The sequence below is a fragment of the Elephas maximus genome, chromosome 4 (genome assembly GCF_024166365.1).
Source record: "Elephas maximus indicus isolate mEleMax1 chromosome 4, mEleMax1 primary haplotype, whole genome shotgun sequence".
Taxonomy (NCBI): domain Eukaryota; kingdom Metazoa; phylum Chordata; class Mammalia; order Proboscidea; family Elephantidae; genus Elephas; species Elephas maximus.
The window spans coordinates 174,874,674-174,899,379 of record NC_064822.1 but is presented as its reverse complement, the minus strand read 5'-3'; the positions used below and the strand labels follow the sequence as shown (position 1 = coordinate 174,899,379).

Genomic DNA, 24,706 nt, shown 5'->3' with positions numbered 1-24,706 from the left:
AACTCACCCAGTGGCTCCTTGGGAGAAAAGACCTGGTGATCTGCTGCTGTGGAAATTACAGCCCAGGAAACTCTTTGGGGCAGTTCTGCTCTGTCACATGGGGTCGAGTTGCTACGAGTTTGGAACCGACTTGACAGCACACAGCAACAACAACAAGGAGCCAGGTGGGAGCAAGAGCCCTAAGCATTCATCCAAACGATCCTGCAACACAGGTTTCTCCAGACACAGCCCTCGAATGCCAGTGACCCAGGCTGACAGAGATGCCACCCACCCAAAGGCAGCTGTGACAGGCCAATGATGTGACAGGTTCCTTACCTCCATTATCTCGTTGTTTTTAATGAGAAGGGACTCTGGGCCACCATAATAGAGATACTGCATGACCAGCTGAAAGAAAGGACAGGTGGGTGTTGGTTAGCCAAGTGTCAGTCCCCACACAGGCACCATCCTCTTAAAGGCATTGTCTGACCCTTGGGCTAGTTTTCAAGCCTTTCTATAACATTCTGTTCCTAATGGCTGCTCTCTTCTGTTTGATTACCTCCAGTGACTGAGAACTCACTACCTTACAGGAGAGAAGTTCCATTTTGGACAGTTTTATCTGTTGGATAGTTTTTTCCTTCTAGCAAGCTGAAATTGGTCTCTGTGTTGCTTCTAGCCACTGGTTCCATGTCCACCCCCAGGGTTGTATTAAACAACTCTCAACACTGCTCCTCATGATGTCTTTCCTCCTGTCTATGGTTGACAGTCCTGTGTTGCCCTCCCACCCTGTTAAGCTGTCCAGAACTGCTGTCCACATGGCATGGCTAAAGGGCCTCCACCAGTGGAACATGCCCCTGAGAACGTGTCCCAGTTTGTCCAGGTGCCTATTGTTGAAGTCCCAGAGGGTGACTCTGTAATATCATGGGACTACCTGCCCCTTATTACAGCCCAACAAGATCCAGGATGAAGCCATTAGGAGTCCTGGGTTTTCCATGTCTCAATGACAGTGTGAGTGGATCAAGCCAAGTTGTTCTTTGCTCATGCAACTCACTACACCTGAATGGGGTGCCAAGTTGCAGAACGCTGCAAATTGATGTTCCTTCAGTGGAATGTGGCTCACAGATGTGTCTGAATTCCCTGTCACCACCTCCCACAAAACTGAGTGTTACATTTTTAGGTGGTACATACACTCTCCAGTTGGCCACAGTCTTCCTGCACTCCTTATTGTCCTCTACCTGCTTGTCTGATACACTGTCTTTTCCTGTTTGGCTCCAAGGCAGCCGTGTTGGCAAAATCTGTATCTACCGGCTACATCCCAACTCTGGGTACCTGTAACACGAGTTGCTCAGACTGGGATGCTCTCTGGTCACTTCAGGCCCTGATAGTCTATGACCAACACAAGATGGTGGTTAAGACCAAGGGCCCTGGAGTTGCGCTGCCTCCTTTCTGTTCGGGCTCTGTCACCGCTTACCAGCTGGGTGACTTGAGTTAAGTTAGGTCTCTGTGCCTCGATTTCATCATCTGTAAAGTGGGAATAATATTATCTACTTCCTGGGGTTGTGATGAGGATTAAAGGAGGCATAACACAGGCTTAGCAGGGGCTTGGCACACAGCAAGCGCTCAATAGATGTTAGTGCTTTCATTTTCTCTGCGGTTGAAAACTCTTTCCACTAGTGCTTCTGCCCCATAGTGCCACTTTCTCACCCAGAGCATTCAAGACCCTTTGTAACTGGTCTCAATCTACTTTGCTCCTGTTTAAAGTAATTAAAAAAATTTTTTTTACAGCTTTATTGAGATATATTTCACTTACCATAAAATTTGCCCATTTAAAGCATACAGTTCAGTGGTTTTTGGTATATTTACAGTGTTGTACGACCATCACCACAATCGAATTTTAGAATATTTTCATCATCCTTAAGAGAAATCCCATACTGATTAGAAGTCACTTCCTTTTTCCCTTCCTCTAACCCCTGACAACCATTTAATCTGCTTTCTCTCTCTATGGTTTTACCTGTTCCGAACATTTCATATCAATGAAATTATACAATATGCAGTCTTTTGTGTCTGGCTTCTTTAACTTAGTATACTGTTTTCAAGTTCATCCATGTTGCAGCAAGCCTCAGTAATTCATTCTCTTTTATGTTCAAATAATATCCCATTATATGGATAGACCACGTTTTGGTTACTCATTCATCAGGTAATGGGCATCCAGGTTGTTTCCACTTTTTGGCTATTAGGGATAGTGCTGCTGTGAACATTTGTGTATCAGTCTGCTTCTCCAGATCTCCTTCCACTCTGCCCGTCCCTCCTCCTAATCCCGAGTACATCTGCCTTGTATGCTCTGACCACTCCCAACCACTTGCCTTTATCAGAACTACCACCCTCTCTTCCAACCTCCTGCTTTTGCCCATGCTGTTCCCTCTGCTTGGATGCCTTTCCCTTCTTCTCCTCCTGGTGAACTCCATCCCCTCCTTCGGGATCTAGCTCAGTAGTCACCTCCTCTGGCCTCCTCCTCCTCTGCTCCTTCCCCAGTGTTTGGTACACACCATCCATGACTGCGGTGTTATTTCCCACTAGAGTTTGAGGGCACGGACTGTGTCTTGCCCATCTCTGTATCTCCAGTGCCTGGCACAGTGCCTGGCCCACAACAAGCATACAACATGCAATGTGTACACTTCAGACGTAAAAAGAACCCTTCCCCTCTTTTGCGTTTGAGTTGCCCACGCATGGATTCTGGGCTTCTGTGACCGCCTGCTTGGTTGCAGACATGGTGGCGCATTGATGGTGGTGGCTGAGGATTTGTGATAACACAGCACTATTTCCCTCCCCTCTCCTGCCCTGGTGGATCATAAGCATCTAAAATGCTAAGTCGGCGAATGTTGGGATATTGGCCTTATTAAAATCAATTCACTCCCCTAACCCTTCTCTTTCACCAGAGCCAAACCAATAATAAAAACAGTAACAGCCATAATAATAACTGCCCCCAACACAGGACCTCTCCATTTACAAAACACTTCTCCCTCACCTCGTGTCATCTCTTTTATTCACGGCTGGGCTGTTGACTTGAAATACTGCTACTTAGCAGACCGAGATCCCAGGGCTAATGGAATTTAAATCGGGCTGTCCCATGCCACCGGCAGACTTTGCCAGCGCAGTTTTTTTCTCCAAAGGGGCAAAATAAGCCCTTATTAGGCAGAAAGGCTTGTGTACGGAGCTGTTTTCCTTGGCAGCTGCCAGCCTGCATGAAGCGGGCAGCGCCCCTCACTCAGCCTGCATGAAGCGGGCAGCACCCCTCACTCAGCCTGCATGAAGCCGGCAGCGCCCCTCCCTCAGCCTGCATGAAGCGGGCAGCACCCCTCCCTCAGCCTGCATGAAGCCGGCAGCGCCCCTCACTCAGCCTGCATGAAGCGGGCAGCGCCCCTCACTCAGCCTGCATGAAGCGGGCAGCGCCCCTCACTCAGCCTGCATGAAGCGGGCAGCGCCCCTCACTCAGCCTGCATGAAGCCGGCAGCGCCCCTCACTCAGCCTGCATGAAGCGGGCAGCACCCCTCCCTCAGCCTGCATGAAGCCGGCAGCGCCCCTCCCTCAGCCTGCATGAAGCGGGCAGCGCCCCTCACTCAGCCTGCATGAAGCGGGCAGCGCCCCTCACTCAGCCTGCATGAAGCGGGCAGCGCCCCTCAGTCAGCCTGCATGAAGTGGGCAGCGCCCCTCACTCAGGTGCAGGCTCAGCTGTGTCCGCCTCTTGCCTGCGAGTGAAACAGTCTTAGGGGAAGGAAACAAAACCCAGTTTCATTTACTAAAATTTGTCAGCACGAACATGAAGTGAACAGAGGCCCCTGGAGCCTCCTTCTAGCCTCAGTCTGCCAACTCGGCCTATTTCAGGCCACAGATGAGGCTTTTCTGCTTTTATGGGGTAGGCGGCGGGCACAGAGAAGTCCCCGGGGCCCTGCTATATCTTCCTTTCCCATTACTGTAACTTGAGGCTAATGTAGCCAGGAAACCTGCCCCAGTCACAAGCAATTACAGAACTTGGTGTCCTTTGGGGCCGTGCTTTCCCACGAAGGCCTCTCACTCAGTGCATCTGCTCAGCAAACGTTTCTTGAATGCCTACTACTAGCCAGGTTCTTATTACACGTGCCTCCCCAGTTAGTCCCAGGCTTAATGGTGTAAGCACCCCCACCCTAGCACTTGGGGAGTGGGGAGGGTACATTTCCCAGCATCTAACTCTAGACGCTTCAAACTCTGAAGGGGCAGTGAGAATCTTTCCTCAGGGCTGGGTGATTTTTTGAGGGTTGGGGAGGAACCCAAGTCCCCACACTTGGGAGGAAGTTAGGGACACGGGTCTAGGAGTCAGCCAGACCTGGGTTAGAACCTCAGCTCTGCTGTGGTCAGCTGTGGGAACTTGGGCCAGTGACTTAGCCTCTCTGAGTCTAGGTCCTCATCTGTAAATGGGATAATGCCTACCTCATGGCGCAAGTGACGGGATTATATGAAATGATATAGGTCAGTGGTTCTCAAAATGGGGTTCCCAGACCAGCAGAAGCAGCATCACCTGGGTCCTTTCTAGAAATGCTGATTCCAGGGCCCCGCCCCAGGCCTATGGAATCAAAAACTCTGGGGGTGGGGCCTAGCAATCTGAGTTTTATTTAACAAGACTCATGGGATTCTGGTGCCTGTTAACGTGTGAGAACCAGTAAAGTGATGTATTTAACTTAGAGCAGTGGTCCTCACCTTGGCTATACATTGGGATAATGGGAGGACAAGGGAGACTTTTCAAAATCCTGAAGCCTGGGCCCCATGCCTAGAGATGTTGATTTAATTGGTCTGGTTTATGGCCTGGGCAGTGGAATTTTTTCAATTTTTTTGCCTAGTAATTCTAATGTGTACCTGAAATTAAGTACCACTACACACACTTTAGAGCTGGAAACCCTGGTGGCGTAGTGGTTAAGAGCTACGGCTGCTAACCAGAAAGTCAGCAGTTCGAATCTACCAGATGCTCCTTGGAAACCATATGGGGAAGTTTTACTCTGTCCTACAGGGTTGCTATGAGTCGGAATTGACTTGATGGCAATGGGTTTGGTTTAGAGCCTTATACATAGTTAGTGCTCAAGAGATGGGAGCTGTTCTTACTATTATTTATCTACTTTTATTATGGTTTGGGTGAAGGTTTACAGAGCAAACTAGTTTCCTGTTCAATAGTTTATACACAGTTTGGTCCACAACATTGGCTGCAATGCTCGCAATGTGTCAGCTCTCTCCACATCGCCACCCTGACACCACCCTGAGTTCCCCATTTCCATTCTTCCAGTTTTCCTGCCCCTTTCTGCCTGCTCATCTTTGCCTTTGGGCATATATTGTCCTTTTGGTCTCACGTAGATGATTGTTCTAAGCAGGACTTTCCTCATGTGTGTTATTGTTTATTTATAGGCCTATCATTTGGCTGAAAGGTGATCTCTGGGATTGGCTTCAGTTCCAAGTTAGAAGAGTGTCTAAGGGCCATAGTCTCAGGGTTCCTCCAGTTTGTCTCAGACCACCTGTTCTGATTTTCATTGTTTCCACTTAGACAGGGTATTCTAGCACAGGGTACCGAGGCTTTGGCATCAGGTAGACTGGGTTCCAATCCCAGCTCTGTCACTAGCTCGCGCTAAGACCTTGGGCACGCCTTTTAAGTTCTCAGGGCCTCAGTTTCCTCATCTATAAAAATGGGAATAATAATGCAGATGACTATATGAAAGCGAAAGTCAGTGCTCAGACACACGTGGAGCTTCACAGAGGTTTCTTCGCCAGGCCTCCCTTGGGGTAAAGTCAGTTTCACGTAAACTTTCAAACTCAGCAGACGCCATTAGGGAAAGGGTGGTCGCCTTTCCTGAGAGACTCGGAATTTTAGAAATTGGGCTACAAAGCCGGCTGGGGAGTGAATTTCTATTAGCTGCAAGAATATCCTTGAAGGGTGGGACTTCCCCACCACCAGGTATGATGGGAGGAAAAAGGGAAAGAGAAGAAAGCTGCTGCGCCCCTCAGAAATGCCACATAACCCAAGGCCCGGTGTCAATGGTCTCAACTGCCCCCAGTGGGAGAAAACACGGTGATGTCATCTGACCTTTGACCAAAAAGTCTTCCTTTTTTGTTCGGAGTGCAAATGTTACAGCCATTGTGGAAAACAGTCTGGCGGTTCTTCACAAAGTTAAACATAGATCCAGCAATTCCACTCCTAGGCGTATACCCAAGAGGCTTGAAAACAGTGACATAAACAGACACATGTACACCAGTGTTCACTGCAGCACTGTTCACAATAGCCAAAAGGTGAAAACAACCCAGTGTCCATCAACAGATAAATGGATAGACAAAATGTGATATACGCATACAGTGGGGTATTACTCAGCCGTAAAGAGAAATGAAGTCCTGATACACGCTGTGACATGGATGCACCTCAAAAGCCTTGTGATGTGTAAAGAAAGTCAATCCCAAAAGAACAAGTACTGTATGATCTCAGTAATATGAAACACCTAGAATAGCCCATGTATAGAGATCAGAGTTTAATGTTACCAGGGGCGGGGGGTGCGCGCGAACAGGGGGATCATGCTTTAAGGAGCAGGGAGTTTCTGTTTATAGTGATGGAAAATTTGGCAACAGATGCTGGTGATGGTTGCACGAAATGATTGATGTCATTGGTGTCACTGAATTGTACATGTGAAAAACACTGAATTGGCAGAGGTTGTCTTACCTGAATTTTTTTACAATGATAAAAAAAAAAGAAAGAAAAACTTACTTTGGATTTTCTAAGAGCACACAAGTTCATGGTCATGGTGGGCTTGACCACAGTTTTGGGGCTTCGTCCATGCTGTTCTCTTTGCCTAGAATGTCCTAACTTCCTTTTTTAAGCCCTCACTTGGCAGACCAACTTCGCTTTAGTCCTTAATATTTCAATTCATAACACCTTATGACATCCAGGAGGCCTTGTCCAGTCTCCCTGGTCTGAGCCGACACAGCCTGCCGGTTCACTGCATTTCTGTGAATCTCATATGATATTGTAACTGACTAATTACTCAGAGGCACCCCCTCTGGACTGTGAGTCCTCGGGAGAGGGCTGTCCTTTATCCTCTGTCCCCAGCCCCCAGCACAGTGTCAGGCACATGGCAGATACACAATTAGCGCTGTGCGCATATACAGACGGTCAGTGCAAAGGCCAGCGTCAGGAGGAGCCAGGAGGGCAGGGAACCTGACAGCTGGCTGCAGGGATGCTCCAACTACCTCACCCACAGTTTGCAGGCCACCAGGGCTCACCTGGAAGACGGGGTACTTCACGTAGCCAATCTCTATGCAGGTGCTGTCGTTTGTTGGCTTGCTGGAGAGGAGCGCTTTGAACCTGCATAAGAACACAAACAAGGAGATAAAACACACACACACACACACACACTGATGGCCTGCAGAAGACTTAGCTGATGGTGGAAACATGGAATATTTTTGTTCCCCACCACTTCGAAATACAGAGATGATCTATTCATAGAATCCTTAATTGAAATCTTTCCCGTACTACACCACAATCATTTTGAAGTTAAAACTCTAAAGGTAAAAACACTTTTTGAACTGTTAAGTTACTTCGCAATCTGGTGACTGGAAAAGAACAAGCATCTTTTAAAACCTGGTCTGTCTCTCAGGGCTCATCACAAAGGCAGTCTCCTTCCTGGGGTTTTCCCTGGGCTCAAGGCTTTGAGGCCATGGTCTTAGACCTCTAACCTCCTTCCTATCACAGAACCTTTGCTCCATCAGGACAGGGATTTCCTACTGGATGGTGCCTGGCTACTATTACTAAACATTTGGATCAAGAAATCAATAGATAAATCCTGATCAAAAGGGGGAAAATGTGCCACAGCATTTCAAATTCTTATAAAATCTAGACTTATTGGACCTATGGAAACTGGAAGAACCCCCAGATCTATTGCCCTAAGAAAACCTTCAAACCATGAACTGAAATTACACCTGAGGCTGTCTTTAAACTAAACTGTTTAACTAAATTAGTAAAGAATGTTTACCATGACTCTTGTGCTCTTTTAAAGAATCATGTATGAGATCAAATTGTCAACAGTAACTCTAAAGCATAGATGAGAAGTTTAGGGGGTATTGAGTTGAAATTGAGGAGCTCTGGTAGTGCAGTGGTTAAGCACTCAGCTGCTAACTGAAAGGTCAGAGGTTGGAACCCACCAGCCACTCCGCAGGAGAAAGACGTGACCGTCTGCTTCTGTAAAGATTACAGCCTTGAAAACCCTGTGGGGCAGTTCTACTCTGTCCTGTAGGGTTGCTATGAGCTGGAATCGACTTGATGGTAACGGATTTGGCTTTTTTGGCTTTGAGTCTAAGTCAATGGTGGTGAAACAAAATGGGTAAAGACAGTGAGAATGGTGGCACGATGTGAAGAATGTAACCAATGTTACTGAATTGTATATGTAGAAAGTGATGAATGGGTATATTATTTTAGTATTTTCACCAAAATTAAAACAAGCAAAAAACAAACAAATAAAAAAATAGGGACTTTCAAGGTTTCTATCTCTATTGCAATCCCTAAATCCTATCCCAGTGTGGACCTGGCACATCGTAAGTATTCAATCAATATTTGTTGACCGCTGAATGATCTTCCTCATGGATGACCTTCTGTCTTGGGTTTCGGATCAACTTCCTGCCCATGGGCTAAACTATCCTTGTAGGCAGAGGCCCTGCTCATGGGACACCATGGCACTTAATACATGCAAGAACAAGTTAATAAAAGGTGTCTCTACCCATTTTTGGGGGTGTGGGGTTCCTTGGTTTTAATCCATTAAAATGACATTATTCAATCTAACTCATGAATTGCTTTCAGAGACGTCATGCAACTGGAAATATTTTTGCCACTCCAGTAGGCATTTCTATAAAGCAAATGCCTGTGGGTGCTCCTGAGCCCTCAGAATAAAAGAAAAAAGGAAGAGGTACCATGGTTCTCTAAGGATGGCTGTGTTTACCCATTTTTTTTAATCAAACTTTTTATTTTGAAGTACTTTTAGATTTATTGAAGAGTTGCAAAGACAGTGCAGAGAGCTCCTGTTTACCTTTCACCCAGCTTCCCCTAATGTTAACATCTCTTATGTAGCTATGGTATATTTGCCAAAACTGAGAAATTAATATCAGTACAGTATCTATCTGGTTTTTCTATGGTGTCACAACTGAGATCTATGCAAAGGACAGTGTATTTTACTTGCGATGGGTAAGTAGACATTTGGGGTTTGTATTTTGTTTGAGGGGGTACTGGAGATGCCAGGATGCTCTTAGGAACCCACAGTGTGCTGGTCTTACCCAGAGTCCTTCCCACCACTCGGCTGCCTGCCTCCTCATTCCACCACTGCCTTCTCCTCTGCCCAGCTTTGCTGATCCCTGTTCAGGTCCTTGCATAATATGGATATAAATTGTCAACCGAATCTCAACTCGAATCGAGAGGTGGAGAAAGGGCAGTAGCAGAACTGGCAGGGAGGATGAACAATTTCCCCTTCCTAGTCCTACTGTGACACTCTTGTCTGTCAACACCACAATTAGGGAAACATAAGGTTTAGGACCTGGGTGTTTCGAGTCCAGGTCTTTCAAGGCTGCATACGATGTCTCAGGTTGTTCACTGCACAAGGGGATCTGGCTAAGGGGGCAGGAATCCAATCCATGCTCTGCTCAGACAAAGGTGTGCTCCGGGTGCATGGCTCAACCTGCCCAGAGGAGAGGGTGCCTCGCTTAAGTCACACGATGGTGCAGCCCTTTAGTTTGTGGCTGCCCTGTACTCTCAAATCCTTAATTTTGAGAAGGTAATCTGCCAGTCCAGTGAAGGTCCCACCAAAATTGGATTTTGAAAAACAGCAATGGCACCAGCCACAGTCATAACTCAGCTGCTGAACTGAGGATACGTACCTTGGAGAGGCTGTAAATAACAGCACTTTGTGAGCATAAAATGGTCTTCCTTCTACCAGAAAGGTAACATCCGACATCTCTTTATTGTTCAGAAAATGAGGATCTGGGACAGGAATGGGAAAAAGGGTAGCTTTAGTGGAGAGAAGGGTGAAGCTTGGATTTCTGAAAGGACAGTCAAGCACTGATGAGGAAACCATGGTGATGAGAAAACCACTGTGCCTGATCAAACGGCTGGCGGAGTCAACCACAGGCACACTCACGGCCCCGAAATTCAGTTTTTCATAGGGAATCCTCCAAATTCATTTGAGATTGAAAGTAGCATTTCCCCCAAGCAGACTCACCCATATCCAGAGCTCAGGTGACTTTCAGGTGTGAAAGGTGAGCATCTTCCCACCTTGTCTTTAAGAACGATACTCACTTCCACTTGGCTCCTTCTTGTGGCTTAGTGCCTGCCTGACGGAAGTGGCTTAGAAGGGCTGCCATACTCGCCACCGTGTTCCAGGGCTTAGAAAATCTGAGCCACAGGGGACTGGAAATCTAAGCCCTTCTTCCCCAGGATCAGTGATAAATGAGCCAGTCCTCTGCCCTCATCTCCCATAATAACAAAGAAGGCATAACTAACACTTACTGACTACTTACGATGTGCTAGGCACTGCAAGCAGGTACTCACATTTAATCCTGGGAGATAAGGACCACATTATTCCCATTGTGCAGATGAGGAAACTGAGGCACACAGACATTACAGTGACTCGTTCAAGCTAGTGACTGATGGAGCCAAGATTTGAACTTGGATGTTCTGATTCCAGACCCTGCATTGCTAAGCACTAAACTCCAGAAACCCAAACCCATTGCCGTCAAGTTGATTCCAACTCACGGTGCGCCCATGTATCACAGAGTAGAACCACTCCATAGGGTTTTCTTGGCTGTAATCTTTACAGAAGCTGATTGCCAGGCCTTTTATCTGCAGCACGGCTGAATTGGTTTCAACTGCCAGCCTTTCGGTTAGTATTTGAGGGCAAACTGTTTATGCCACCCAAGGACCTTTTGTTAAACACTAGCATCCTCCAATTTGCCTGTCATTTTAGCCACATTCCCCTAAGCCCTGGGCTCCTGAGCTTTGCACTTTTGCCTTTTTGGGAATGTCTGCAGATACCCCTTGCCTGTCCCTGTCCCCACCAGGCTCTATCCCACTCAGTTCCTGAGTCAGTCCCAACCCAGGCACGAGACCTTGGTGGCTCTAACCTCTGGTATGTCTTCACATTAGGTCAAACGCCACCCCTTCCCCCCCTTCCTTAGCTGACTTGAATGGCAGCACCCCAGGGCTGACCTTTATGGGTTTCAGATTTCAGATGACCTCTCTGGGGTGTTTCATTGATAAGGGCTCTGCACCTAAGCCCCAAGTGCTTGAAACTGGGGACCTCCCAAATTCCCTCATTCACATAAAAAAGGTTCTCCCCACAAACTGCATGTTGCCCAGCAGCCCTCATTCCTGTGAACGGCACCAGCATCTACCAGCTTCCCTGGCCGGGGATCCAAAGCTAAAAGGCACCTTCTTCTCCCAGGGGTTGCCACATCCAGGCCATCACAGACATCTATCCATTCCTCCTCCTGAGAGTTTCTGAACCCCGCACTTCCCACCACCCCTTGGCCACTGCCCTAGCTCAGGCCACAGAACCTCATCTGGGAACTTGCACGAGCCTCTAGCTGGTTTCTCTGCCTTCAGTCTAATGGTCCATCTTACAACAGCATTTCTACTTCTAATGCCAGATCTGATCATGTCCCTCCTCTACTATAAACCTTTCAATAGCTCCCAAGTGCTCCCAGATAGAGTCCAAACTTCTTCACAAGGCTCCTTGTGATTGGGTTCCTGCTGCCTTCTCTGGCCTCTGCCTAGTCACATCCCCCTGACAAACTGTGCTTGAGTCATACGTGGCCACTCCCAGCTCGCCATGAATGCTATGTGTCCTCTTACCTCTGAGCCTCTGTACATGCTGTTCTCTCTACAAGAACACTCTTCCAGTCCCTTCCAAGCCTGGCTCACCCCTGTGTGGTCGTCAAGGTTCAGCTCAGACACTTCTCCATTAGCCTTGCCTGATTCCCCCGTAATCCCTGGACTGACTGAGCGTCCTCCCTCGTTCTCCCACAGTGCCTGTACTGCCCATTGGGGCCTCATCACTCTACAGTGTATTCGCATGTATATATTTTTTACCTTTCCCTTGAGCCTGTATGCACCGGGAGGGCAGGACCCTGCCTGTCCTTTTCACACCCTTTCCTCTGTGTCTAGCACAGAAAGTAGTTGTGGTAAGTAGGAGTGTGATCAATGAAGCCAGAAATGTGTGACCTCAGGCAAGATATTTAACCTCTCTGTAGCCCAGTTAACTCCTTCTGTAAAATGGAAATAGTAATACCCATAATAGCCTACATCATAGAGTAAAGAAAAGAAAAAAAAAATTTTTAGTAGTACCAAAAAACAAAACAAAACCCAAATCCATTGCCATCAAGTAGATTCGGACTCATTGTGACCCTATAGGACAGAGTAGAACTGCCCCACAGGGTTTCCAAGGCTGTAATCTTCATGGAAGCAGACTGCCACATCTTACTGCCATGGAGTGGCTGGTGGGTCTGAACTGCCGACCTTTTGTTAGCAGCTGAGCACGTAACCACTGTGCCCTCATAGAGGAGTAAAAACAAAAACAAAAACATTGCTGTTGAGTTGATTCTGACTCACGGCGACACTATACGACAGAGTAGAACTGCCCCATAGGGTTTCCAAGAAGCACCTGGTGGTTAGCAGCCGTAGATCTAACTACTACACCACTAGGGTTTCCATCATAGAGGAGTAGTGAGGATTAAATGAGTTATACCCACTCCTCCTTCCTTATTGACATGGTTAGTTTCCGAAGACTAGGTCGTTATGAGAAAATCGGCATCATGTGAAAATTTACATCCTCCATTACAAATTACAAATTTTACATATTGTTGTTGTTAGGTGTCCTCAAGTCGGTTCTGACTCATAGGGACCCTATGCACAACAGAACAAAACACTGCCCGATTCTCCTCCATCCTCACAACCATTGCTACGTTTGAGCCCATTGTTGTAGCCACTGTGTCAATCTCATTGAAGGTCTTCCTTTATTTGGTGACCCTCTACTTTCCCAAGCATGATGTCCTTCTTCAGGGACTGGTCCTTTCTGATAACATGTCCAAAGTATGTGAGATGAAGCCTCACCATTCTTGCTTCTCCGGAGCATTCTGACTGTACTTCTTCCAAGACAGATTTGTTTGTTCTTCTGGCATTCTATGGGATATTCAATATTCTTCGCCAACATCGTAATTCATTACCTAACTGCCAAACCACTGAGAATCACGTCCCAGCCAAGTTGACACATAACTTTAACCATCATAGCCAGCGTCATATTTGCCTCACATTCCCAGAATTGGTTACTGCCAGACGTAAGTCATTAATGTGCAAAATAGTTGGATAGTAGATTTTTTACTATTGCCCCGAAATGCAAAATGTTGGATAATGAGCTATTCGATAAGTGAGGAGTAGGTGTAATTTATGTAAAGCACTTGGCAAAATGGTGGCACATAGTATCCCCTCAATAAACATGGTCATTGTAACAGATGTCCCATCAATGTTATTTGAGTAAATGAAAGGTTTAGGCTAAGTGTACAGACCAAACCCTTGGATTGGCCTGGTCCCTCCAGCTGTTGGGCCCACAGCTTGAATCCTTGGCCTGACCCAGAATTTGTTTTTATTTGAAAAATATCAAAAAAGCACTTAAAAAGTCAAAATCACCTGTAATCCCACTATCTTAAAAATTTTAATAAAGAAGAAGAAAAAAAAACTTCTAAAACTATCCCGGAAACCCTGGTGGCATAGTGGTTAAGAGCTACGGCTACTAACCAAAAGGTCGGCAGTTCGAATCCATCAGACTCTAGGAAACCCCAAGGGGCTGTTCTACTCTGTCCTATAGGGTCACTATGTGTCGGAATTGACTTGAGGCAACGGGTTTAAAACTATCCAGGTAAAAGGAAGAGAAGCTAAAGGGGAAGGCTTCAGAGTTGACTAAACTCACTTCTCTGCTTGGTGTAAAGAGTGTTGACTCGAGTCATTTTCTCTGTTTTCTCAGCAACCTGCCTCCCCAGATCATTTCTCACTCTGATGGTCACTGTCAACCAGTCCCCACACTTGCCTCCCCAATTGCTAATATTGCCCACCTTTAACTCTTTTGACCATTCCCTTCAAGGATTCATTGGGAGGGCCAGAGGACACTGTAGCCCAAAAATCAGGCACGTCTCTCCAGTTTGCCACAGTCCCCACCATTCCCTATTGTCTCGTACAGTGAATCCATTTCACTCATTTACATGACCTGCCTGGCCTACAGAGATACCAGTTTGAGACCCTCACAATCTTTAAAGCATGTCCCCCAAGAACCAGTATTTGGCAACCCTTAATTATCCTTGGTGGCACAGTGGTTAAGAGCTATGGCTGTTAACCAAAAGGTCAGCAGTTAGAATCTACCAGCTGCTCCTTAGAAACCCTATGGGGCAGTTCTACCCAGTCCTATAGGGTTACTCTGAGTTGGAATTGATTCGACGGCAATGGGTTTTTTTTTTTTTTTTCGCTTTTAGTTATCCCAGCTTGAAATGTTGCATCAGAGATGCAAAACACTGCATGATTCATATTCTACTTGTTAATAATTGTATTCTACCCATTTTCTTTCATATTGTGAGTTTTGACCCTCACAGGCCTGCCTTTTCACTCTTGGTGCTAACCCTGGGAATTCCAATGTTTGGCCTGAAACCCATGCCCTTTTAACAGCTGGTAAAAGAAATCTCAGCCAGTTCAGGAGGAGAAAATGTTCCTTCTTCTCCTATAACACCCAGTCCTAGTGCCATCGAGTCGATTCCGACTCATAGCTCTGTAGAAAGCAGAATTTATGCTGTGTCATTAAAATGCTGGGGCAGAGGGGGAAGAACCCAAACTCATTGCCATCGAGTCGATTTCGACTCATGTTGACCCCAGGTGTGACAGAGCATACCTGCTCCACAGGGTTTTCTTGGCTGTAATCTTTACGGAAGCAGATCGCCAGCCGTTTCTTCTGCTTTGCCTCTGGGTAGATTCAAACCCCCAACCTTTCCGTTAGTAGCTGAGAGCAAACCATTTGCGCCACCCATAGAAGTAGTCCTTGCAAATGTTCATTCTCCAAAGAGCGTCTTGTAAGGCACCTAGACTCAGAGATTGTTGCTACGTCCTGTAAATGTAACCCTCAATCTCTGAAGCCTGCTAATTTGATTGGTCTTTATAATCTGTTTCTCTGGTAATATTTTAGTTGACACCCGTTTTCTACAAGGCAGAAATACTTGTGACTTTGCTATGTCCCAGTTTTCCCACACACATGGACGTAAAGATGGACAAACCTGTGCCTCAGCTGCAATATTTTTTGTTTTGACATAAAAGTTTTAAGTCTCTCTTAAATTGACAAGTTATTCACGCCAGGCACAAAAATACATTAAACAGCTCCATGAATTCAGCCTTTTCCCTGATTTCAACTGGCTCACTCTCTTCAAATGAGTGTGGTTTTGCTAAAGGTTAGAATCTCAGGTGTTCCCATTTCTCAAATCCTGAAGTCAGTTTCCCAACTCTTATAGGAAAAGGACTCTTGATCTTTAATATTTTATAACTCCCCAGGCAGCAAGAAGACAGGCCCTGGCATGAGAAGGCTCATGCTTCAGGCTTTGAGGCAGGCGAGTATTTCTTTGCCTTTCTTCCAGGCTGATCAAGCAGGCTGCAGCAGCCCCGGGACACCCTGAATGGAATCAGTGCCGGGTGGAATGATTTCTTCGGGAAAATCTCAGAAGCTGGGACTGCAGAGTGACAGAATTGTGGCTCTGGGCCCACCTGGGTTCAAGTTCCAGCTCCTCTCCTTACTGACATTGCAGGTTATACAAAACCTCTCTTCACCAGCTGTACCACGGGATTAGTCACTGTGCCTGCCTTCTGGGGTGGCGTGAGGGGTACTTGAGATAGGTCGGTCAAGTGCTTGCAGGTCACCAAGAAGAAGAAAAAGTGAGGACTGCTACTCTCAGGGGATTCTGGATTGGCGGTTTCCTTGGCTCAGGTATGGTCCCCTCATGTTGGGTTGTGCGTGTGTGGTGGGGGTATGTGTTTCCTTCTCCTCCTAATTCCCTGTAGAAAGGCATCCCCTGGAGGAACACTGTGGCCTGTCACTGTCCCTTGCCCATTTCTCCCCGGGCAGGAGGAATGGCTTCTCAGAGGAGTGACTCCTGGAAGGAGCTGACAGGTACAGCTCCGCCCCCTCCTCTTTGGGAATCTTCCTGCTTGCAGGAGGTACCTGGGCTCAAGGAGGCCTTGGTTATCTACCACTGTCTGCGAGGAGGAGACAGTGCTTAATTTAGGAGTCTTAATTAAGTGTACTTAATAAGGGTGCTTGGGGGCAGCGGTGGCTCAGAGGTAGAATTCTTGCCTTCCATGCTGGACACTTGGGTTTGACTCCTGACCAGTGCATCTCCTGCTCGGCCACCTCTTGTCTGTCCGAGGAGCCTTGTGTGTTGCTATGATGCCGAACAGGTTTCAGTGGAGTTTCCAGACTAAGATGGACTAGGAAGAAAGGTCTGGAGATCTACTTCCAAAAGTCAGCCAGTGAAAACCATGTGGATCACAACAGTCCAATCCACAACCGACCATGGGAATGGTGCAGAGCCAGGCAGTGTTTCCTTCTGTTGTGCATAGAGTCGCCATGAGTCGAGGGCTGACTCAATAAGGGTTTAAGGTAGTTAACAACAATAAGGGTGCTTAATACCGGCAAGTCTCCTTGTTCACATTCCCGAGATATGTTCTCTAGTCAGTTCTATGATATAATGAAAGTCATATTCTGACCTCCACTTGCCTGACTCATATCCACCTCTCCTTTGCCCTCAAAACCCCCTGCCTTTCTTTTGTGGCATCTGCTTTCTGTCTGTCCTCAAAGCACAAGGCGCCAGGCCCAAGCAGGCCTAGCACACCACTCACCCAGGCGTGAAGTCTGTTTCCGCTTGATCTCCGTGAGCTTGGGGATGGGGTAGGGTCCGTAGCAGTGGGTGAAGATGACACAGAGCTGCTGGCTGATCACTTCATTCTGTGGAAAAGAAAGAGCGGCTCACGTTGCTGGGGGCTATGTTGGCTTTATCAAAGCTGTCCCCACAGGAACGTAGCCCTCCCGGGGAGGGGGGTGGGGAGGGAAAGGAAGGGCAAGAGGAGTCCACAAACGTTATTGCAGATTTCAAGAAAAATTCCCCTGGATATGGCACATTTGGTTTGTTCTGGCAGGCCCTGGATCTCCTTGCTCTGACCGTCCACTCTCTTATTTCTAGCAGTTGCACTCGTGAATGTTTCAGAAATGGGTAATGCCTCCTCTCTCTCCCTGGAGTCCCTGGGTGGTGCAAATGAGTCTACCCAGAGGCACCTTAGAAGAAAGGTCTGGCAAGCTACTTCTGGGAAATCAGCCATTGAAAACCTGTGGAGCACGGTTCTACCCTGACTGACACACATGGGGTCTGAATGAGTCCGAGTTGACAGCAAAGCTGCTGTTGCTCTTGCCCTAATCATGTCATATCCACTTGAAAGCAGATTTCTGTGACTCCCAGATGGGAAATCAGTTTTTTCCCCAAATACACCTTTTTCTATACTCCAAAATTCTGGAAGCAGCTAATTATCCTGAAAATAACAGCAGGAAGCTCTTTTTGATGCAGAGTCCGTGATCTCTATTAATACAACACAAATGTTCCCAGATTCCGCTTTCTTAGGAATTTGACTCGTGTGCTGAGGCATTTTTGGATCTAGGAATGCTCAGCTGAATCAGTTTCTCCAAGAAGGGGGGAAATAGTCTGTAATCAAAACTCTGGCTGCCTATTCACTGGTCAAGGACGCAGGAGCCCGTTTCTGATTGACTCAGTCTTTTCCGTCTGTCTTGTTCCCCTTCGGACCCATTTCTGTTCATTAATCTCCCTCCAACTGGAGGTATGTAGGAGGAAAGAAGTGAACCATAGCATTTTGTTGCTTTTTATTGGGTAAAGGGATTGAAACTAGAGTCTCAAAAGGCGGTTAAGTGGTTAAGTGCTACGGCTGCTAACCAAAGGGTCGGCAGTTCGAATCCACCAGGCGCTCCTTGGAAACTCTATGGGGCAGTTCTACTCTGTCCTGTAGGGTCGCTATGAGTCAGAATCAACTTGATGGCACTGGGTTTGGTTTTTTTTTTTTTTTTGGTTTAGGTTACAACACAAGTTTCTGCCATGTCCCATTTTTGGAAGTAAAACCCTACATATATATTTGAATTAATGGATAAATATAGCAAAAGGTCTGGAAAAACAGAGTGGCTATCTTTGGGTGTGTGTAGGTGGGGGCAGGGGTGGTTCAGTGGTAGAATTCTCACTTTCCATGCAGGAGACCTGGGTTTGATTCCTGGCCAATACACCTCATGCACAGCTACACCCGTGTGTCAGTGGAGGCTTGCACGTTGCTATGATGCTGGACAGGTTTCAGTGGAGCTTCTAGACTAAGATGGATTAGGAAGAAAGGCCTGCTGATCTACTTCTGAAAATCAGCCAGTGAAAACCCTGTGATCACAATGGTTTCCTCCACAAACAATCATGGGGATGGTGCAGGATCAAACGGTGTTTTCCATCGTACGTGGGGTCACCATGAGTCGGGGCCAACTCAGTGGCAGCTAACAACAACATCATCTTTGGATGGGATGCTGATGTTTTCTATTTTATTTTAATCTCTATTTTGTATAAGTATTACTTTTTCAATAAAAATGATGAACATTATTTTTAATTTTAAGAGATGGATGTGGGACCACTGGTAATGTCAGGGGTTCAAGCTATTCTTGAACTTACTTAATTGTGCTCTCAAAGCAGAAGGACACAGCTCAGCATAGGAAAAGAAAACCCAGTCCTTTGAAGACAGTAGATAGATGACAGAGGCAAGAGGGAGTGTTAGACCACCAGAGGGCAAAATGTCACCTGAGATGTGTCACAGAGATGCCCAAGGAGACACAATCATTTTGGAAGGAAAAAGACAATGCCTGATAACCAAAGGATGTAAGTGCTCCTCTCACTTAACACAAACTGATTGCCCATTTCATGGCTTAATGCCGTGGTTGTCAAAAGTGTGGTCCCCAGAAGAACTAGATGGTGCCCGGCCACAACTGATGACTGCCCTGACAGGGAACACAACAGAGAACCCCTGAGGGAGCAGGAGAGCAGTGGGATGCAGACCCCAAATTCTCATAAAAAGACCAGACTTAATGGTCTGACTGAGACTAGAAGGACGCCAGTGGTCATGGTCCCCAAACCTTCTGTTAGCCCAGGACAGGAACCATTCCTGAAGCCAACTCGTCAGACATGGATTGGACTGGACAGTGGGTTGGAGAGAGATGCCGATGAGGAGTGAGCTACTTGCATCAGGTGGACACTTGAGACGATTTTGGCATCTCCTCTCCGGAGGGGAGATGGGAGGGTAGAGGGGGTTAGAAATTGGCAAAACGGTCACGAAAGGAAAGACTGGAAGGAGGGAGCGGGCTGACTCATTAAAAAAAAAAAAAAAAATTTTTTTTTTTTTTTAGGAGAGCAAATGGGAGTATGTAGTAAGGTGTATATACGTTTATATGTGAGAGACTGACTTGATTTGTAAACTTTCACTTAAAGCACAATAAAAATTATTAAAAAAAAAAAAGTGTGGTCCCTGGACCAGCAGCATCAGCATCACCTGGGAGCTTGTTAGAGATGCAAATACTCGGGTCTCAATTCAGATGTTCTGAATCAGAAACTCTGGGGAAGAGGAGGCTGGGGAATCTCTATTTTAACAAGTTTTCCAGTGATTCTGATGCTCTCTAATATTTGAGGACCACAGGTTTCATGTACTAAAATTAGGTCTTGGGCTTGACCTGGGCTGTGGGCTGTCAATTTGCTTTCTCTGGTCGAGAGCTGTGCCATTCAAAATGTGCTCCACAGACCAACAGCATCAGCATTGCCTGCGAGCTAATGCAAAATGCAGACTCTCAGCCCAGACCCACTGAATCAGAATCTGCATTTTAACATGCTCCACAGGTGTCTCATTAATATTTGAGAAGCATTGTGTGGTAGGCGGAATTAAGGCCCCCAAGAAGATCCCACGCCCTAATCCCTGGGACTGTGAATATGATGAGATACCACATTTGTGAGTATATTACCTTACATGGCAGAAGATACTTTGCATGTGTAATTAAGGTTGCTAATCAGTTGACTTTATAATAAAGAGATTGTCCTGGATAATCTGGCGTACCATTGTAATCATGAGTCCTTAAAAGCAGAGGCAGAATAGGAAGTCAGGGGCAATGTGGGAGAAGAGGAAGTCAGGGAGATTCCAAGCATGAGAAGACTTGATGTGCCATCGATGGCTTGAAGGTGGAAGACGCAACATGGAAACATGAGAAGGATTGCAGGTGACTTGTAGGACAGAGTGTGATCCCAGTCACTAGCTAGTGAGGAAGCAGGACCTCAGTTCTACAGCCACAAAGAACTGAATTCTACCCAAAACCTGAATGAACTCAGAAGCAGACTCATCCCCAGGGGCTTCAGAAAGGAACACAACTCCACTGACACCTTGATTTTGGCCTTCTGAAACTCTAAGCAGAGAGCCCAGTTGAGCCATGATGTGCTTGGACTTCTGACCCAGTGAAACTGAGATAATAAATGGGTGTGTGTTAAGGCTCTAAGTTGTGGTAATTAGTTATGGCAATAATAGAAAACTAATACAACTGGCCTAGAGTTTCTCTTGGAGTCCCTGGGTGGTGCAGTTAATACATTTGGCTGCTAACCAAAAGGATGGAGGTTTGAGTCCACCCAGAGGTGCCTCGGAAGAAAGAGCTGGTGATCTAATTCTGAAAAATTAGCCATTGAAAACCCTATGGAGCACAGTTCTATTCTAACACACATGGGGTTGCTATCAGTTGAAACTAACTCGATGGCAACTGGTTTAACTGGTGAGAGTTTGCCTCAGTTGGACGATATTTCATCATCCCTGTGTCTGCAGAGTGCCAGACACATTGTGGACATTCGCTAACCACTTGCTTATAAAAAAAGACGAGGCCTGTTATCTGCAAAAATGGTTTGAAAACTGTATTATGAATGTTACTGGTTTCAATCATCAGCACCTGGGTTTATCTTGAGAGTGTGCTGGTGAGTCGGCCCCCATTTAATCACTTCTAGGTAAATTGATGAACACCCATTTCCTGGACTCTGCTGGCCCTTAGGAGAGGTCTGAACAGCCCGCAGAACCTTCTGTAGGGCTTTTTTTTTTTTTTTTTTTTTGGTGGTGGTGGTTGCTGTTTTTTGTTCAGTTCAACAAGTGTTTACTGAGCATCCAAGAGGTGTCTTGCACTGTGGAAGGAACTGCAGTAGGGACAACAGAGGTGTGCAAGGCAAGGCCCTCCTCTACCGGAACTCATAGCCTGATGTCCCTTTCTAACTCCATATGATCATATCACTTGAGAAAGTAAATAGAAGGGCCGGCCATGTCTGTTGTGAATGGGTACCTCTCAAATACTTAAAAAACATCTGTGGAAACATAACTCCCCACAGTGACTTCTTTTCAAAGAGTATAGTACGGAAAAGGGGAAAAAAAACCACAACCTCAGCCAGGTGATCAAGGTCAACATCAGCATGTATCCTTGATATGTGATGAGAACAGCACTTTACCTCTGTGGTCTTCCTCCCCAAACCACATAAGCTAAGTCTAATCATGAGAAAAACATCAAATTCCACTAGAGGGGCATCCTACAAAATACCTGACCTAGTAATTCTCAAAACTGTCAAGGTCATGGAAAATGAGGAAAGCCTGAGAAACTGCCTCAGCCAAGAGGGATGTAAAGAGACATGACCACTAATGTGATGTGGCATGCTGGATGGGATTCTGGAACAGAAGGACATGAGGGAAAGACTGTGGAAACATGAATAAAGTATGGACTTTAATAATAGAGGATCAGTGAAAACAAGGGAAACCCTCAATGAGATGCAGTGACACAACAAACACAGCAATGGGCTCAAAAACCATGAATATGGTGCAGGACCCGGCAACGTTTTGTTCTGTTACTCGTGGGGTTGCCATGAGTTGGCGCCGACTTGACAGCAACTGACAATAACAGCAACAATTGTAAGAAACGCATCTACTCATGTAAGATGTTAATAGTAGCAGAAACTGGCTGAGGGATTATATGGAAACTTTCTGTACTATCTTCTCAATTTTTCTATAAACCTAAAACTGTTTTAAAACATAAGTCTATTATAAAAAAAAATTTTAAATGACTGAAATCATTCAGAGTGTGTTCTCCAGTTACAAGGGAATCAAACTAGAAATCAATAACAGAAAAGATAAAAGCAAAATCCCCAAACATTTGGAAACTAAACAACATACTTCTAAGTAATCCATGGGATATTTCTCAAGGGAAATAAAAAAATACATTGAAGTGGATGAAAATGAAAATATAATGTATCAAAATTTGTGGGAAACAGCTAAGCAGTGGTGAGAGGGAAATGTAGTACCAAACTGCATATATATAGGAAAAGAAGTCTCAAACCGATAATCTAAGCTCCCACCTTAAGAACCTAGAAGAAATGCAAAATAAACCCAAAGGAAGTGGAAGGAAGGAAATAATAAAGATAAGAGCTGAAGGCAATGAAATAGAAAACAGAAAAATAGAGAAAATTTATGAAACAGAGAGCTGGTTCTTTGAAAAGATCAGTAAAATTGACAAACCTCTAGCAAGATCGATGAAGGAAAAAAAAAAAAAAGAGGAAGACATAAATGACCAATATCAGGAATTAAGCAGGGAATATCACTATAGACCCTGCAGACATAAAAAGGATAGTTAGTGGACACTACAAACAATTCTATACACATATATTTAACAACTCTGGACCAATTTCTCAAAAAAACAGAAGCTACCCCAGCAAACCCAATAGGAAAGAGATAATTTGAAGAGCTCTGTAACTATTAAGGAAATTGAATTCATAATTTGAAAACTCTCCCAAAAGAAATCTCCAGGCCTAGATGGTTTCACTGGAGAATTCTACCACATATTTAAATAAGAATTAATATCAATTCTATAAATCTCTTCCAGAAAACAGAAGATTCTCAAGAGAACACTTCCCAAGTCATTTTATGAAGCTAGTATTACTTTGACACCAAAAGCAGACAAAGACAGTATGAAAAAAGAAAACCAAACCACAGATAAACAGCCCTCATGAATATAGACATGCAAATCCTTACCAAAATACGAACAAATAGAATTCAGCAATACGTAAAAAGAATTATACATCATGACTAAGTGGGGTTTATCCCAGGGATGCGAGGCTAGCTTGATATTTGAAAAGCAATCCATGTAGTCCACTACATTAACAGGCTAAAAAGAAAAATCATCTACTCATACCAATTGATGCAGAAAAGCATTTAACAGAATTCAACATTCATTCATGATAAAAACTGCCAGAAAAATAGGAATAGAAAGGAACTCCCCCAACTTGTGATGAGGCATGTACAAAAAATCTACACTAACATTATTCTTAATGGTGAAAGACTGAATGCTTTCCCCCTGTAACTTGGAACAAGGCAGGGATGTCCACTCTCACTAGTCTTACTCAACATAGCGCTGGCAGTTGTAGCCAATGCAATAAGGCAAGAAAAGGAAATAAAATGCGTCCGGGTAGGAAAGGAAGAAATAAAACTATATTTGCAATGACAAGATTGTCTAGGTAGAAAGTCCCAAGAAATCTACAAGACACTCCTAGAACTAATAAGTGAGTTCAGCAAGGTCACAGGACACAAGATAAACATACAAAAATCAGTTATATTTTCACATGCTTGCAATGAACACATGGACACAGAAATTAACTATACAATATCACTCACAATTGCTCCCCCCCCCCCAAAAAAAAAAAAGATAAAGGTGTGTATATAACAAACCATGTACGGGACTAAAAACTCCATGACACTGATTAACGGAAAAAAAAAAAAGATATAAATACATGAAGGGATATATGCTGTGTTCATGGACTGGAAAACTTAGTATGGTAAATTGTCAGATCTCCTCAAACTGATATATAGAGTCAAGACAATTACTATCAAAATCCCAGCAGTTTTTTTTTTTTTTTATATAGACAAGATTATTCCAAAATTTATATGAAAAGGCAAAGGAACTAGAATAACTAAAACAACCTTGAAAAAGAAGAATGAATGAGAAGGATCAGCCTATTCTAACCTGTTGCCATGTGTCAATTCCGACTCATAGCAACCCTACAGGACAGAGGAGGGCTGCCCCATAGGGCTTCCAAGGAGTGGCTGGTGGATTGGAACTGCCGACCTTTTGGTGAGCAGCTGTAGCTCTTAACCAGTGTGCCACTAGGGCTCTGTCTACCCTATTCTAAGACTCATTATATATAGCTAAAGTAATCAAGGCTGTGTGCTACTGGCAGAAGTGTGACACACAGATCAATGGGACAGAATAAAAAACCCCAAAATAGGCCCACAACTGATTTTTGAGGAATATGCAAAAGAAAGTCAACGAAGGAAAGATAGCCTTTTCAGCAAATGAGGCTGGAGTGATTTGCTCTCTGTGCAAAAAATCTCACACCTTATACAAAAATTAGCTCAAAATTAATCACAGACTTAAATGTAAAATGTAAAACTGTAAGTTTTAGGAAAAAATTGGAGAAAATCTTTGGGATTTAGTTCTTACAGTCAACACCGAAAGCATGAATAGTGAAA

General features: G+C 45.2%; 1 protein-coding gene across 2 annotated transcripts in view; it reads right to left on the bottom strand.

Annotated features, from left to right (window-relative positions):
• ABTB3 (ankyrin repeat and BTB domain containing 3) overlaps window positions 1–24,706 on the bottom strand; it is a 371,198-nt gene that overhangs the window by 11,855 nt on the left and 334,637 nt on the right. For both annotated transcript variants that reach the window (XM_049884271.1, XM_049884272.1), the window contains 4 exons: window positions 16,937–17,042; window positions 9,898–10,000; window positions 7,261–7,342; window positions 316–384 (listed from right to left, as the gene is read on the bottom strand). In XM_049884271.1, coding sequence (XP_049740228.1) covers window positions 316–384; window positions 7,261–7,342; window positions 9,898–10,000; window positions 16,937–17,042 — 360 coding nt within the window. The remainder of the gene's footprint in view (window positions 1–315; window positions 385–7,260; window positions 7,343–9,897; window positions 10,001–16,936; window positions 17,043–24,706) is intronic.